At 39.5% G+C, this 16917-nt stretch overlaps 1 protein-coding gene across 5 annotated transcripts in view; it reads left to right on the top strand.

Moving 5' to 3' along the window:
* STRBP (spermatid perinuclear RNA binding protein) overlaps positions 1 to 16917 on the top strand; it is a 73881-nt gene that overhangs the window by 37966 nt on the left and 18998 nt on the right. For all 5 annotated transcript variants that reach the window (XR_013336096.1, XR_013336094.1, XR_013336095.1 and 2 more), the window contains exons 12-15: positions 5615 to 5773; positions 8882 to 9016; positions 9216 to 9356; positions 12015 to 12138. Coding sequence is in view for 1 of the 5 variants with exons in the window: in XM_077768195.1 (XP_077624321.1) it covers positions 5615 to 5773; positions 8882 to 9016; positions 9216 to 9356; positions 12015 to 12138 (559 nt within the window). In the remaining 4 variants the exon portion in view is untranslated. The remainder of the gene's footprint in view (positions 1 to 5614; positions 5774 to 8881; positions 9017 to 9215; positions 9357 to 12014; positions 12139 to 16917) is intronic.

Below are 16917 nucleotides of genomic sequence, written 5' to 3'. Positions count from 1 at the left end.
GAGCGGGCGAGCGATAGAGAGAGAAGGAGGCATAGATTCTGAAACAGGCTCCGGACTTTAGCTGTCAGTACAAAGCCTAATGGGGGGCTCAAACCCATGAACTCTTAGATTATGACCTGAGCTGAAGTTGGATGCTTAACTTACTGAGCCACCCCGGTGCCCTTGCTGTTTTTTAAGTTGAGCTCACAGTGTGTGTATAATTTTATTCACTGATTTTTTTTTTCATTTACTATATTGTCAGTGTTTTCTCATGTTATCAAAATCTTCACAAATAATTTTTAATGGCTTTATGATATAACCTGATATGGATGTACTATTATTTGTTTAAACATCTTCCTATTATTGAAAATTTTCTTGTTTGCAGATTTTTCCTGTTATAAATAAAATTAATTATTATATTCATGCATATGCTGCCTTTTCTGTATTCCAGAGTATTTCCATAGGTCCAGGATTGAACCAACCATCATGCATGTATGTAGGTTTGTAGAAAGTTCCTAAATACTGGAATTTTTCCATGAGTACATTTGCTGTCTCGTAGATGAATGTGAAAATGTCAAAGATCATGTAGATTAAAGATCAGTTTTCACTTAAGAAAAGTTGTGTTATATAACAGTATGGCATAAGAATTGGTCTGTTTTCATGATCATTCCATTTTGCAAGTATTATTAATGTAGATGTGAATATTATCCTAGATACCAAGGATTTAGCAGTGAACAAAACAAAGCCCTTGGCCTCCCAGAGCCTGCATTCTAGCGTGGAAAGAATTGGAGACAGACGACAGATATACCAATGAATAAATTATATGTCAGGTAGTAATAAGCACAATGCAGAGAAATAATAAGTAAGCTGTAAAAATATAAAACAATAGGATTATGTTGTATCTTGTTTATAAAAGGGCTACTTTAAGTCTGATGAGAGAGTAGGAGTTTAAAAGGAGGCCAAAAGGGGCGCCTGGGTGGCTTAGTCGGTTAAGCGTCCGACTTTCGCTCAGGTCATGATCTCGCGGTTCTTGGTTTCGAGCCCCGCGTCAGGCTGTGCTGACGGCCAGCTCAGAGCCTGGAGCCTGTTTCAGTCTGTGACTCCCTCTCTCTCTCTGACCCTCCCCTGCTCACGCTGTCTCTCTCTCTCTCCTAGAAATAATTTAAAAACATTTAAAAAAAAAAAAAAAAAAAGGCCAAAAAAAAATGACAAATGAAGGGAAAAAAAATGAATCCAGGTACAAAGCTAAAAATACAGTTTAATAACTTAGCTATAATGTATGCTGAGAATGAGTCACAAATTTAGATCGAGGATCTCTAGCATCTGACTCAAGCTTGTGAAATCACTGTCTGTGACATAAGAATGGACAGTTGAGTATGAAGAGTTACAGTTGTTTTGGTATAGAGAGCAAGTGGGCATTCTCCTTGAGTAGGTCTTTATAAAAAAGGATACCAGAGATAGCCTTTAAAGTTATCTGTGATGCAGTGACTGTTTGTGGCATGTTATAACTGACTTTAGTGTTAGCTAGTGGCCTCATAGCATGTTGCAATTCAGTAAAATATGGGGGAGTGAGAGCAGTGGCTAATTTTGTAATATTTTGTCTGTATGTGTTTTTCCAAGCCTTTTTTTTAAACCTGCAGTTCCAAACTCCAGGAAGCACTGAAAGTGAATAATATTTCTCTATGTTTGATACAAACTCATTTGATGGGAAAATCTGACCCGAATTGATGCAGGACTACCTTAGTCTTTATCATTCCATTTAATGTGCATATTTTATGTTTCTTTGCACAAAAATGGGGTAGCACCTGAACTGACTGGAGATTTGGAAAATATATAGTAAATATTTTGTATTAGCTTTCTAAACTCTGAAAAACAATGAATTCTCAAAATAATCTGGTCCCAAGGGTTTTTAGATAAGGAATGGTGGGACCTACATAATGTGTATACAGAATATATATTTAAGTGTTTTTTTGTTCATTTAAAAATATGAGGTTTTTTAATAGTTATCACAAAGATTACTCTCCTTTTTGTGTTATTATCACTATACTGTAATGTCCTAATCCTTTTAGATTTAGATGCTTCCAGTTGATTGCTTTACATCTTTTTGAACTAGTCTAATTATCCCTTAAGATGTATTCTATGGGTGCCTGCCTGGCTCTTTTTGTAGAGCATGCGACTCTGGATCTTGGGGCTGTGAGTTCATATGTGAGGGCATAGAGCTCTTCTTAGAAAGAACAAAACAAAAAACAAGGGCGCCTGGGTGGCTCAGTCGGTTAAGTGTCTGACTTCAGCTCAGGTCATGATCTCATGGTTTGTGAGTTCAAGCCCCATATCAGGCTCTGTGCTGACGGCTCAGAACCTGGAGCCTGCATCAGATACTGTATTCTCTCTGCCCCTTCCCCTACTTGTGTTCTGTCTCTCTTTCTCTCTCAAAATAAATAAACATAAAAATTAAAAAAGAAAAAACAAAACAAACAAGTAAACATGTATTCTAGAAATAGAATTTCTGGATCAAGAAGAGGGTACATTTGAATGATCCATTCATTAAATATGTGTTGGGCTTCCTATTATATGTCAGGCATATATTGCCAAATTGCCATCTATATATGACAAGTTTCAGGTTCTGTTTATTTTATTTTTTATTTTTAAAAAAGGTTTATTTTTGAGAGCGCATGTGCCTGAGTGGGGGGGAGGTGCAGTGAGAGAGGGGGACAGAGCATCCAAAGTGGGCTCCACAGTGTCAGCACAGAGCCCAGTGTGGGGCTTGAATCCATGAACCACAAGTTCATGACCTGAGCTGAATTCCGATGCTTAACCATCTGAGCCACCCAGGTGCCCCTCAGGTTCTGTTTATAAGAATTTGAGAGTGTTCAGGGTGCCTCTGTGGCTCTCGGTTAAGTGTCCGACTTTGGCTCAGGTCATGATCTTGTGGTCTGTAAGTTCAAGCCCTGTGTCAGGCTCTTGCTGACAGCTCAGAGCCTGGAGCCTGCTTTGGATTTTGTGTCTCCCTCTCTCCCCGCCCCTCCCTTGCTCACCCGCTCTCTCAAAATAAGCATTAAGGAAAAAAATAAAAAATTAAAGAGTTTGAGAGGGCTTTATATCCAACATGTGTTTATGGAAATAGGTCCCAATAGATAAAAATTCTTACATTCCTTACTCAGTAGCTTGGTAGGGGTCTGTACCTGGTGAGACAAATCACATCAGAGAATCAAATCAAAATAAAACAAGGAAAAAACAGTTCTTGCCACAGGAGTCTGGCTGCCTAGCAGCAAGGCACCCTGAAGTGATGGAGATCAGTTGCCAATATTTTCTTCACTCTTCCGGCCCTTTTTTCTGCTAGTCCCTCACAAAGGACATCTTTAGGGGCATAATCAGCCATATTCCATGAAAAGAATCTTCGTCATTGTGGGGAAAAGGAGTGAAGGCTCTTTGGAGAGGTTCTTGGAGCCATCAAGAGTCATGGATAGGACTTCTTTTGAGAGCCATAGGGTAGAGTGTGTTTTCATTTTACTTTTGTATAGTCTTTGAGGGCATCATCTTTCTCAGCCTCAGCCCCCCTTCCAGGGAAAAAAGGCATAGTTACACTGGATTTCCTGGTTACTTTGTTTCCAGGAATCATCTTGTGATTCTTCAGCCCAACTGATGTATTTATTAGGTTTGATTTGTTTGCCAGACACTTGAAACTTAACTTTTTCTGGTGTATACTAGGTTTTTTTTTAGGGGGTGGGGGGCGGGTTTAATGTTGATTCCAAGCAAACTTTTGTTCTAGAGGTCTGAGAACTCATTACCTGTTTTTTAAAGTCTTGTAGCATATACTAATTAATGCCCTCATGTGTTCATAGAAAAATAATTTGACTTTTTTTTTATTAGTTGGGCTGTATTGCAAGTACTCTTGAGATTGTCCATCAGTTGTATAAACTATAGTGTAGTGAAATATGTTGCTACAATAAAAAGTAAATAAATGAATATGATATGTGAGAAAAGCACAGAGAGAAATGGTGTTAAATAATTCATATTAAACTATTTTAATTGTGTTAAATTAAGAAAACCTGCATGTCTTTAGTTTTTATTGGAATAAACAAATCGGATTTGTGACTCTTGACTTTTGACTTGCAGCCTATATTAGCTAGTGTTCCTTCCAGACTGATAACTATTCTCTCAGGATGAGATTTTTCAGAGGAGCATATTACAGGACTCAGATAGAGAAGGTGTTTTCTTTATAGAACAGTGACAAGAATAAATCAAATGATAACATAACAAGAATAAACCTGAGAACCTCTGGAACATAAGATACTGAAAAGGGATTCTTGGCTTTCTCCCTTGTGATTACAAAGTATTTATGATTTAAAATGTTCAACAGAATGCCAAATTCTTTATATGAATTAGGTGAATCAATTTCAAGTTCTTGTGTTACAGAGTTCTATTTATGTCCATTTTTTTATAGTTGTACTGTTTTATTTATGTTTGGGCTGCCTGGTCCCTCGTTTGTCAGGCTATCGTAACTTTTTTGAGATACCTCTTAGGTATAGTTGGGATCATAAAGAAATACATTGTTTTTATACTCTGACAACTTAAAATAGTAGTCAGAAGCTGAAATAGATCCAGAGATCTTTAGGAGCCTATCTCCATATATTTTGATATAAACCTTTAAATTAGTAACTGACAGTGCAACAGCAACCTGCTTGAAAGAGAGTTATAAAAATGCTACTGAACGGTATTCTCTTGTAAATATCGGAAAAGCATTATAATCTGGAAGGTGATATTAAAAGCCATGCTCGAATGTGTGTATGCTCACATGCGCGCGCGAGTGCACGCACACACACACACACACACACACACACACACACACACACACTCTGTTCAGAAAACTTTTAAAAAAGTCAGGCATTGAATGGTAATAGAAGAGTGGATATTGGGAGAAGTCATAAAGTAACCAGACCTTGAGAGACAGGGATGGAAATACAAACCTAAAACTGTTCCTGGTTCTCTTAGTATAGAGAATAAATCTTGAGACTGAATCCTTTTAAGTGTTGATTATGGTTTAAGTTGAAAGCAAAGAGGACAATAGTAGAAAGGTTCAGGTGTAATTAACAAGCAAATTGGTTCCCAGTGAAGACTTCTTGATTTCCTTTCTGTGCTAATTTCCCCTAGTGGATTGAGTCATAGAATTTAGAGGTCAACTAATCAGTCTTCTTATTTTGCAGATTGGAAAATTGAGGATCAGAGGAGAAATACAGAATTAGACTGGCAGGTCTTTTCTTCTCTAGTCCATTGTACTTTTTACATTATGCTGTTTTACTTTTCCCCTCACCTCCTTGGTCGAATTTGGCTGTGCTATTTCTCTACCTCTTGCCTCCAAATTAAATGAACCAGAAGCAGCCTCAGGTTTGCATTTCTCTCATCCTTTATTTAAACCTAATTACTCTGAGGATGTTTTTACCATTCTCTGTGGTGAAATTCTAGTAGGTAAACTTTGTTTAACCAAGGAGTTACAGATTTAGCACCATCTTGCTCTTTCTGAAAGGTGTTCCATAGATTCAAATGTTGTGGATTTGAAACTTGTTCTCAGTATTTCATCTGTTCTCAGTGGTCTCTGATGTTTGGATGAAACTGAATCTTAATGTAATTTGTATAGGTATTACAAGCAATGGGATACCCAACGGGCTTTGATGCAGATATTGAATGTATGAGTTCCGATGAAAAATCAGACAATGAAGGCAAAAATGAAACAGTGTCTTCAAACTCAAGCAATAATACTGGAAATTCTACAACTGAAACCTCCAGTACCTTAGAGGTATATTTATATATTTTTTCCTTAGAAAAAAAGTAGTGTTTGTAGATTATAGAAAAATTGAGAGATGTGGATAAGTGTGAATAAGAAAAAAGCATATACAAATGTATGTATTCTAGAGGCAGCCATTATTATTATTAATATTTTGGTTTATTTCCATCAACCTTTTTTTCTGGGAGTATTTTTGTGACAGCACTCCTATTTCTATGCAGTTTTACATCTTGTCTTTTTCTTTGCACTTAACCCTAAAAATATCTGTAACCATAATGTATAATGCATAACACATGAATGTACCTAATTTAACTAGCATTTTCTTTTTGCTGGCCGTGGAAGTTCCTTCCAGTATTTCACAGTTATAATGTATCAACACTGTCAACAATAACTGAAGAGTGAAAAACCAGAAGATCTGGCAGAGGAGATTTAGGATTATTTGAAGTTTGTGCTGAGCTGTGGGAGGCAGTGGGTCATCATCGAGTCGGTCTAGCCCTGAGGGAGGCATAGCCTGATCTAGTATGTTCCTCAGACTCTGAGTAAGTCCTGACCTATGAGCTTATTGCCACAGATAATAGAATGGGACAGAAATCCAAGTACTGAGTATACATGGCATTTTGGGGAACTCACCGGGCCGTTGTTTATTGCATTCTGCATGAGCAAAATTGGCTTTAAAGTAACAGCTTTAAAGGTTACATTAAGTTAAAAAAAAATTTTTTTTTCCATTTGTGGGAACGAGTATTTATCAGACGAAGTGCACTGTGTATTTTTTTAGTCTGTAAACCCCTTGTAGTACCTGCTTACTGCCAGATGCTGCAGAAATTGTGTTCAGAGCTTCAAGGTGTTCTTAGGCTAGAAGCATAAAAGACATGTTCATAACTATAATGTAATATGATAAGTACTGTAATGGCAAAATGAATATAATAATGTGAAACCTCAAAAGAGGAAGTGATTAGGAAACTTATACAACTATAAAATCAAAGGGAGTAAAATGTGAGTGAGGTTTTAGGTGATGAGGAGGATTTTGCTATGTGGAGAAGAGGTGGAAAGAAGGCATTTGGGGGCCAAAGGAACAGGAGGTATAATGGCCTGGGGTTGTGGAAGTAGGTGTTTGAGAGGCACCAGGCGGGCTGGTCGGGGTGAAGGAGCAGCGGGAGGCTTGTTGCCTGGGAATGTCATGCCTGACTTGTCAGGGGACATTGCAGAGGGGCCGTGGCAGCTGGCTTTTGAGAGGACCAGCCATTCACAGGTGATGGTCACAGGCAGGGCAAGATGTTTTGCTGGCAGTCTTCTAAATACTTAGAGAAGAAAGTACTCATTAATTCTGAGACTCAGACTATGAAGTTCAGGGAAGTGAAGGAGAGAGCGAGCAGTGTGGGCTGCTCTAATAGCAGGCACATCATGTGTGACGGTTCTGGTAGTGAACACATCCATGCTTTGTGTCTATGTAATGTAGTCATGGCCTGGCGTGGGAGGAGAGAAAGCTCTTATTCTTCATTTAAAATTAAAATATTAAAATGCAAATATTTGTATGTCTTGACTCATTTTTTTTATAAAAATGATTTCAGCTTTGGAAAGCAGAGTAATTACCATAGACCTAGTTTCAAAAATTACTCATTACCTTTTAAAGATGGAGACTGGAAATTTGCTTTGAAATTTTAAAAAGATTATAAAAACTCTTCAAGAAGTGATTTTTTTTTTAATTGCAGAAGACCCAGGCACGTTTATTAAACTAGGCTTATAAAGCTGTCCAGTGTTTCACTTTTTCTACAGCATTAACCACTTACCAAATCAGCATAGAGCAGTGTCCATTGAGTTTGTAACATAAAAATTGTTTTGGGCATTCAATTCTTTGTTCAGCGTTTCTTGAGCAATTACTATGGTAGAATTAGAGGCATGATCTCTAACCTCAAAAAGTGCCCAGTCTTTTTGTCTTTGCTTTCTCAAGATTATAGTTGCAGTATTTTGTCATTTATTTTTGTTGCTGCCCTTTCGCTTCATTTGAGACTTCACACTCTTACATAAAGTACTTCTTTTCCTTACTGTAGTCTTAATCCTTCCTCTAATGAATGCTTTCTGCCATTCCTGGTGTGATTTTTTTTTATTTTCCTACAACATAGATCTAGTCATGAATTTTCTAGATTGAAGTCTCTCCGTGGCTCCCGTAGTTCATGATAAAGTCAGAGCTCATTTGCATGGCATGCCAAGTCCTTTATGAATTGGCTCCATCAGAGGCATTTCTAATCAGGTCCTACCTTCCTGTCCTCACTCCCTTCTGTAGCCAAGCTGTGCTTCTTGCCCTTTCCCAAACAGATGTTCTTTGCTTCTCTTGGGCCTTTCCATGGCTGTTTCTTCTGTCTAGAATGCCCTTCTCTTTTGTTTCTACCTTATCAACTTCTTATCAAATTCGCATGTCACTTCCAGGAAAACTATCCTGATTGCCCTAGAAAATGATTCCTTCTGCTGTGTCTCCATAACATACATCTGTTCTATAATATATACTGTTTTAAAGTGATTATGTCTGTCCCTCCCACTTTACTCTAGCTCCTTTGGGCAGAGAGTGACTGCTTTTATTCTTATTTTTAAATTTCAGAATTCATAGTCTGTAGCCTACTGTTTTTACCTTAGGTGCCCTTAAATCTCTTCAGAGAGAACTGAGAGATGTGTAGGAACATTTTCTTCCCATCTCCCAAATTGAGAGTTATTTCTTCCTAACCCTAAAGATGAAGAACAGTGAACACTCAGATGTCATGTGAATCTCAGCTCTTCTGTCCGCTTTGTTAGTCATTTAAATAAAGTATTCTTAGATCATGAGCACCACAGAGCAGAGCCTGGAGTGCCATGTAATGGCAAGGCCACGTTGCTCTTGAATACTGATCTACTGAGACAGTCCTACTTTAGAGGCAGGTTGGCTAGAGGACTGACTGCCATGCTTGCTGCTTGTAGAGTTTCCATACCTTGAAACATACTTTGTCATTTGTATATAGAGGTGATCACACATCCTATCCCCTAAATGCTTTAAAGTATATTTTTGAGCCTCTTTTCAACAAAAACATAGTGTAATTGTATTAATGAGAAATTTAATACTCTAAAATCTTACTTGATTGAACCTCCTTTTAGGTAAGAACTCAGGGCCCTATCCTCACAGCAAGTGGCAAAAATCCCGTAATGGAGCTCAATGAAAAAAGAAGAGGTCTTAAGTATGAACTCATCTCGGAGACTGGTGGAAGCCATGACAAACGCTTTGTAATGGAGGTGTGTACCCAGATTCAAGCCAACCTTTTCTCCTCAGAGACCTAGGATATCCTGAGCTCATGTGTAAAAAAATTTTAGTCTGAGTTAATTCTTTTGGCACTATTTGACTTTTGGTGTTTCCTGTGTTGTGATACATTTAAACGAAAACTGTATAGAGGAATTGTATGGGATAATTGCAGAGTGTTGTTCTTGATTTTAGGTAGAAGTAGATGGACAGAAATTCAGAGGTGCAGGTCCAAATAAGAAAGTGGCAAAGGCAAGTGCAGCTTTAGCTGCCCTGGAGAAGCTGTTTTCTGGACCCAATGCAGCAAATAATAAGAAAAAGAAGATTATCCCTCAGGTATGAGTTAAGCATTAAACCTTTGCAGTGCTTTTGAAAAATATTACCGGAATTAAGTTTTCTTTTCTGTCTTTGTGCCACTTTAGCTTTTTCTGAAGTTGTTTCTTTTTCTTACATTTGGCAGCCTTTTCTTTGGGTTAGATCATGAATACTGTAATATTCCCTGTTCTGTGGTCTTTATAGGCAAATTATATATTAAAAAGAGGCTATCAGTATTACGTGGGGGCTTTCGGTCACTCTTGACGAAGCAGAGCATTGAGGGATCTGGACTCTAATGAGATGTTGTATTTGTTTTAGGGGAGTTTCCAAGAGTACAGGGCCTTACTTTCATCAGAGTCGGCAGATGCACTTCCACTTCCTTTCCAGTTTTGTCCTTTTGCATTATTTATTTTGTGTTTTCCTTTGGGGGCAACACAGTAGAACTTGACCCTGTATCGATTCTGTTCATTCCTGACAATGGGAATGTCCGTGCTGCTGAAGGCCCAGGATTGTAACGAGGTCTTTAGAAAAGATGGGCTCCTAAGTATGCTGTTGAATGACAGGTTCTTTTGTCGTTTATCCATTCCAGAATATTTTCTAGACCTATACTATGTGCATGATTGTGAGGCCAAAAGAGATACATTAGTGATTATAAGACACATTATCTCCCTGGTGGAAAGTTCTCCCTGGTGGAAAGTGCTGGTGCAGTAATGTGGTAGAAAAAAGTCACTTGAAAATGTTTAGGCTAATAGGAGGAAGCTGAGATCATTTAAGATTCTGTATTAGTTGGTTTAGTTTCTCTTACATATGCTGCGTCTACTGGAGGAGGGTAGAATTGGTCTCGTTTTACAGATGAGGACACGAGGCTCAAAGAAATGAAGACCTTGCATTTAGGAGCGTAGCTAACTGAGGGTAGGATCTCTTTAAACCAGGTTCTTCTCCTTCCAAAGACTGTGCGTGTTCTGTTGGGTATTATAGACATCTTAGAAATTTGTCTTGTCTTTTACTTATTGTAATAAACACTTAAATTCTAGGATTCAAAATATAAACAATGAGAACTAACTTTTACTGAGATATGAAATACAAATAAAGTGTTTAAATTGCACTGGTACACATGTGGATAGAGAATAAGTGGATTTTATTTTCCTAAAACCTTCCAGGATATGTACTAAATTAGTAGAAAGATAATCGTTACCTTGTTTGCTTTGCTATGTTTTTTACCGCGAGGTGCATCTTGTATTAGATCATTTTAGTGTTTAAAAAGTGAGTGCACATAGTTATTAGGTAGTTCAGTTTGGTTCTAGTAGATATGAGTTCAATTTGTGCGGAGTCACTCTACTGCCACCAGATTGTTACTTCCTGACTACTTGGATTAAACTGTGTTAAAGAAAAAAAAGCCAACAAAAGATGTCTGCATGAAGTTCACCCATTTTTAGAACTTTTCCATACTAGAAGCTATGAAACTCATGTGTTCAGTGTGCTTGACAGCCAAGAAGCAGTCTATTTTGGATGTGTGGGCTGCATTTTTTTTTTCCAGCCAAATAGAAAAGTGGCTGTCCCTGTGCATGATACATTCGACCTTGAAACTGTCTTCTCCCCAGTTATTCTAGTGGTACAGGTGCTCCCAGGAGGAATGAAAGATGATGATTTTTCAGTGTGAGATAAATGTGTGTATGCTCTGAGTGTTTAAACTGTTTGAGATCTTGTTGACTTTTCCACAGTGAGCTTTGAGGCTCTACACCTCCTTCCCTGTACCTTGGTTACAGTAGGGAATTCTAGTAGTTTCTAGTTTGAGTTTTTGTTGTGTCTTTATGTTAGAATAAGTGTAGTGTTTAATTTAAAACTAGATATTCTTGAGTTTTTAAAATTTCAGTTTTAGAAAGGGATGTTTTAGCACACTTGTGTTCTGTTGGTCCTTATCTGTTCTTCTCTTGAGAGTTTTCTATTTTTCAATTGTTTTTTCTACTCTGAAGTAAAAAAAACAAAGTGGGTATCATTATCCTCATTGTATGATTAGTGGAGAGACTCAAGTAGACACAGAGACTGTGTGACTTACTGGAGTCCCATGGCTCTTCAGAGCAAGAGGGGACTTCAGAGGTGGTATTTATTTAATGACTGGTACACACACGTCACACACAACAGCAGAAACAGTCTCAAAGAAGTCACATGACCTTCCTGGAATTCTCATTTTCGGCCTTCTTGTCGTAATTCTGTTTTGGGGAGTTTTGTTTTTGTTTTTGTTTTTTAAACCCCACTCAGGTTCATAGCTAATTCTTCGTGGTTGGTTGTTGCAGTATTTTTTTTTTTTTTGTCTGTGGGTGGAGAATTCAGTGGATTTTGAACCTAGGTATCAAGTGTCCAGTGTTCCTTTAGTCAGGCCGAAAATGACTTTGAATGTAATTTGACTACTGAAATTTGTATATAGAAAATGAACTCTTTTTGGGTAACCCTCAAGTGAAAAGAAGAAATTACTTGCATTCTTTTATAAGCCAGTATATTCTCCAGAACGGCTCTGTAAGGTAGGTGTCATATTATTTTATAGGCGATAAATTAAGGTTCAAGGTCATAGACAACTTACTGACTCATCTGCAGGCTCAAGTTTCTCATAGAGGTTGTGCATTACAGAGATGACGGGATGTTCTTATTTTTCTCAGTAATGAAATGTGTTATTTTTAACAGGCAAAGGGTGTTGTGAATACAGCCGTGTCTGCAGCGGTTCAAGCTGTTCGGGGCAGAGGAAGAGGAACTCTAACGAGGGGAGCTTTCGTTGGGGCTACAGCTGCTCCTGGCTACATAGCTCCAGGTACAGTACAACCTGTAAGAGGCCTGCTTCCTCTTCTGGGTCACACTTTGAAGAACAGCATCTCCTTTATTTTCTGGGGTTATACATGGTCTCTAGAGACATAGCAGAAGTGTAAGATGGGTGTGTCTGGGAATTCAAAAGAAGAGAATCTGTGAAATGTCAAAGGTTTTCCCCTGGCATCTGCTGAGTGACTAGAGGCTTCCTGGAGGGAGGTGACAAACGAGGAGTGTGGACGTTGAGCAGGGTGCATTCAGCTGGGGACCTGAAGTTGGTTGGGTGTGACAGGAGAGGGAAGCTGCTGGTAAGAGACTCCCTCACTGGGGTGAAGCCTGCTGCTAATAGCGTTTCTTTAACTTAATGTTTGGGATTCAATAAAGGCTACAGAAGTACAAACAGAAAAAAAAGGGGAGCTTATTTATTCAGAGCTTACTATACACCAGATACTTTTGCAGAAATGATTTCACTTAATTGGTTTTTAATCTTCACAGTGTTTCCTCAAGTAGAAATTATTTCCATTTTCTAGATGAGGGAACTAAAGTTTAATGGGCGAAGGCAGCTAGCTCAGTCTGAGACATGTAGCAAACATCAGAGCAGAGATTTGAATGTAGGTGTTTGCAGTTGCAGAGTTTATATTCTTCCCATTTCACCACGTGGCTTGAGGAAGATGGGAAAAGATGCCCACCTTTTGCCTTCTGTTCTAATACTTATATTATTTCAGTAGTAGATGTATAGCTGTCTCATTAAAGTTAAGTTGTCTGCACTATTGAACGTATGGAACTTTTTTCTTTTATTTTGAGAGAGACAGAGACAGTGTGAGCTGGGGAGGGGCAGAGAGAGATCTCTGCACTGTCAGCAAAGAGCCGGACATGGGGTTTGAACTTCTGAAACTGTGAGATCATGACCTGAGCCAAAACCAAGGGTCAGATGCTTAACTGACTGAACCACCCAGGCGTGCCCCGCCCTTTTTAAGTTTGTTTATTTGAATGTATGGAACCTTTAACTTGACAAGTTAACTGCTCGTAATTGTTGGTCAAGATGAAATTGTCATAAGGATTGAATCTTATCCCATCATTATATTTTATGTAACATTCCTAAGAAGTTCAGTTACATTGTGTGTGTTTTCTATTTATTTTTTAATGTTTATTTATTTGTGAGGGGGTGGGAAGGGCAGAGAGAGGGGGACAGAGGATCTGCAGTGGGCTCTGTACTGACAGCAGAGAGCCTGATGCAGGGCTCAAACCCACAAACCGTGAGATGATGACCTCAGCTGATGTCAGACGCTTAACTAACTACCTGAACCACCCATGCACCCCGGTTTTTTTGTTTGTTGTTTTTTATGATGTTTGTTTCTTTTCCCCCCTGAGAGAGAAACAGAACATGAGCAGGGGAGGGTCAGAGAGAAAGGGAGATACAGAATCTGAAACTGGCTCCAGGCTCTGAGCCAGCTGTCCGCACAGAGCCCAAAGTGGGGCTCGAACCCACGAACTGTGAGATCATGACCTGAGCTGAAGTCGGACGCCTAACCAACTGAGCCACCCAGGCGCCCCTGTTTGTTTTTTTAAGAAGGAGAGTGGGCCACTTGGACAGTTCTGTGGATGATGTGGTTTTGGAATTCTACTTGTAGCAGTTGATCCCAATGGGGGCGTAGCTCAAAGATGTGTCACATAAAGAATATATTCACTCATTCCAATATCATGTGCCTGCTTTGGGATTTTACTATCATGCGGCTTATGATTGGGTGAGACATGCTGATCAAATAATCACAATTATAAACTGTGAAGATTGTAAAGAAAGAGGAGGAAGTGTAATGTCCAGAGAAACTGGGTCTAGGATTTGGGGCCTAAAGGCTTCCTCAAAGAAGTGACACTTGACCTGAGCTTTGGAGAATGAGGAGGAGTTAACTCAGAGAAGACGGGGGTGGAAGAGTGTTGCACACAGAGGGAACAGCATATGCAGAGACCTTGTGCTGCTGGTCTCACCTGGCTAGTGAGAAGGATGAAGGCCAAGATGTGTGTAGTGTAGAGAGTGTTGTGTGTTGTTTGTTTTTGTTTGTTTGTTTTTTGGAGAAGGGGAAGACATGACAGGGACAGGGAGTGATTTGAGCTAAAGCCGAATGCTCAATCCCAGTCCTGGAGCCCATGGTTTGGATTTTGGCCTTAGAATGCTAAGTGCAGTGGGAAGTCATGAAGGGTTCTAAGAAGAGAAGTGAGAAGATCAGACTTTTTTTTTTTATAAAGATCACCGTCTATAGTGTGAAGAATAGATCGTAGGGCTAGAAACGGCTGTGAAGAGACAAGTTAGAAGGTTTTGGTAAACTTCGTAGCTCAGGGCACAGACAGTGCGGGGGGTATCTCCTCAGGTGCAGGGAAGTAGATGTGTGGCAAGAATGACCAGATTGAAGACTCCTGCAGAAGCCCACTTAATGGATTTAATGTAGAGAATGAGAAAAGAGGGAGGTTTCAAGGATTTCTCCCAGCATTTTCAGCGAAAGGAACTGGGGCGGTGACTTTGGCTTATTAGGAGACTGCTGGAGGATGAGGCAGGGAGGGAGATGGTAGACGAGAAGGTTCCTTATGGTTTGATTCTGTTTATAGGTCCCAGACTAAGACACTCTGCTGTGTATCTCACTGTTTCCACTGATATTTAATACTCTTTTGCCTTATTCAGTCATTATTCAAAGGAAGCTGCTTTTGTTAAATGATACCAGGCAAGTTATTGCGATGAACTTTCGTGCTTGTGCTTACGTGTTCAGCGGGGGCTTCATCCCTCAGGTAGTGTCTGTGGATGCTTCTCTTTGATGCTGAGCCCCCGTCCAAGTGGAAACACTCATCACCTAGTGGTGATCATCGTGGAAAGCATTGCGTGGGTCTGCTTGTTGCCCGGCTCGTAGCTTTTCTTTTGTCATCGCATTGACCTCTTTGAAAAGGCCTGTCTCCTGAAGCTTTTAAAAATGAAGTTCTTTTATAGCCTAGAGAAGATTCAGATCAGGTCAATTAGATTATGAATAGGTCATGTGCCATCTGCGGAGTGTACTCTGTGCAGCAGGGACCGTAGTAAGTATTCTTACATACATTATTTAATTACATTCCCCTGCCAACTCAATTACTGTAGAGGACTGTGAGGCTCAGACAGGTTAAATAACAGGCACAAAGTCACCTTGCTAGTGAAAGCAGTCGAGGTTCGAATCCCACAGCCCGATCAGGAGCCAGCTTAGTGGTTGTGGTTTTCTCTTTCCTTAAGGAGGCTTTGGTAAAACCCTTGAAACTCTAGCCTTGGCCATCCAGCTGGCCATCTTTTCCTGGAATAGAGTTGATGTACAACTTCTTTTTAAAGTATTACTTTCTCTTTTGGCCTCTGATATTGTTCCTACTTCATATTTCCTACTGCTGCTTTCAGCTGCATTGCACCCTCTTGAAATACAGGATGTAGGGGGCACTAAAGAGTATGATTAAGACCAAAGACCAAGGCTTTGTTGTACTATCCCATTTTATGTGACTGTAGTAAACACTAAAAAGTGAAAATTGTTGGGGCACCTGGGTGGCTTAGTTGGTTAAGCGTCCGACTTCAGCTCAGGTCATGATCTCACGGTTTGTGGGTTCGAGCCCTGCATCAGGCTCTGTGCTGACAGCTAGTTCAGAGCCTGGAGCCTGTCTTTGGATTCTGTGTCTCCCTCTCTCTTTCTGGCCCTCCCCTGCTCACGCTGTCTCTATCTCTCTCTCAAAAATAAGTAAAACATTTTAAAAAAATGAAAATTTTTATCTCTCTGGAAACGTTTCAGTTAGTCCCTGAAAGCAGTTTGCTCATTAAGAGTACATTTGCATGTTTTCTTTTAATCAAGAGATTTGGAACTGGGCATTCAAAGATTGACTAACACCTGCCCCAGTGAATGCTTGAGGTCATATGAGATAGGAACAGACATTTGAGTAAACACTGTGCAATGTGATGCAAGTTGTAACCTGGAGGTCGGGGTGGGGAAGGCAAAGGAATGAACAGCAAACCCAGGAGGCTTTACGGAGGAGGTGATAGTTGGTCCTGATATAAAGGATGAGTTGTAGTTGGGCAGCTAGGAAAGGAGGGAAAAAATTGCTTGCAAGCTGCAGAAATGATTTTAGAAAAAGGGTTGTAATGAAAAAAAAAAAAGGCCTGATTTGTTTTAGGGCCCATGTAGGTTTTGTTCTGTTCTATTCTTTTTATTTTTATTTTAATTAATTAATTAATTAATTTATTTATTTATTTTTAGAGAGAGAGAGTGTGTGAGCCGGGAAGGGATAGAGAGAGAGGGAGAGAAACAGAATCCTAAACAGGTTTCATGCTCCGTAAGGAGCATGATGTGGGGCTCGATCCTATGACCTCGAGATCATGACTTGAGCCGAAACCAAGAGGTTCATGCTCAGCCAGCTGAACCACCCAGGTTCCCTTTGTTCTGTTCTGTCTTATTTTATTTCATTCTGTTTTTTAAAAATTTTTTAAGAAAAATAATTTTGAGAGAGAGTGCGAGTGGGGCAGGGGAAGAGAGCTAAGAGAGAAAGAGTCCCAAGCAGACTCCCTCCTGTCAGCATGAAGCCAGATGTGGGGCTTGATCCTATGAACTGTGAGATCATGACCTGAGCTAAAATCAAGAGTCAGATGCTTAACCGACTGAGCTGCCCAGGTGTGCTCCCTCCTCTTTACCCTGTTCTATTTTGGAACCCAGATTCCCTAAAGATTTACCCAAGCAATTTAGTATTTATGGATATTAAAAAAATAGATTTATTTATTGAGAGAGTGCAAGTGGGGAGG

The sequence above is a fragment of the Crocuta crocuta genome, unplaced genomic scaffold (genome assembly GCF_008692635.1).
Source record: "Crocuta crocuta isolate KB4526 unplaced genomic scaffold, BGI_CrCroc_1.0 scaffold35, whole genome shotgun sequence".
Lineage (NCBI taxonomy): Eukaryota > Metazoa > Chordata > Mammalia > Carnivora > Hyaenidae > Crocuta > Crocuta crocuta.
The sequence above is the reverse complement of the archived record's forward strand: the minus strand, read 5'-3'. Positions and strand labels throughout refer to the sequence as shown.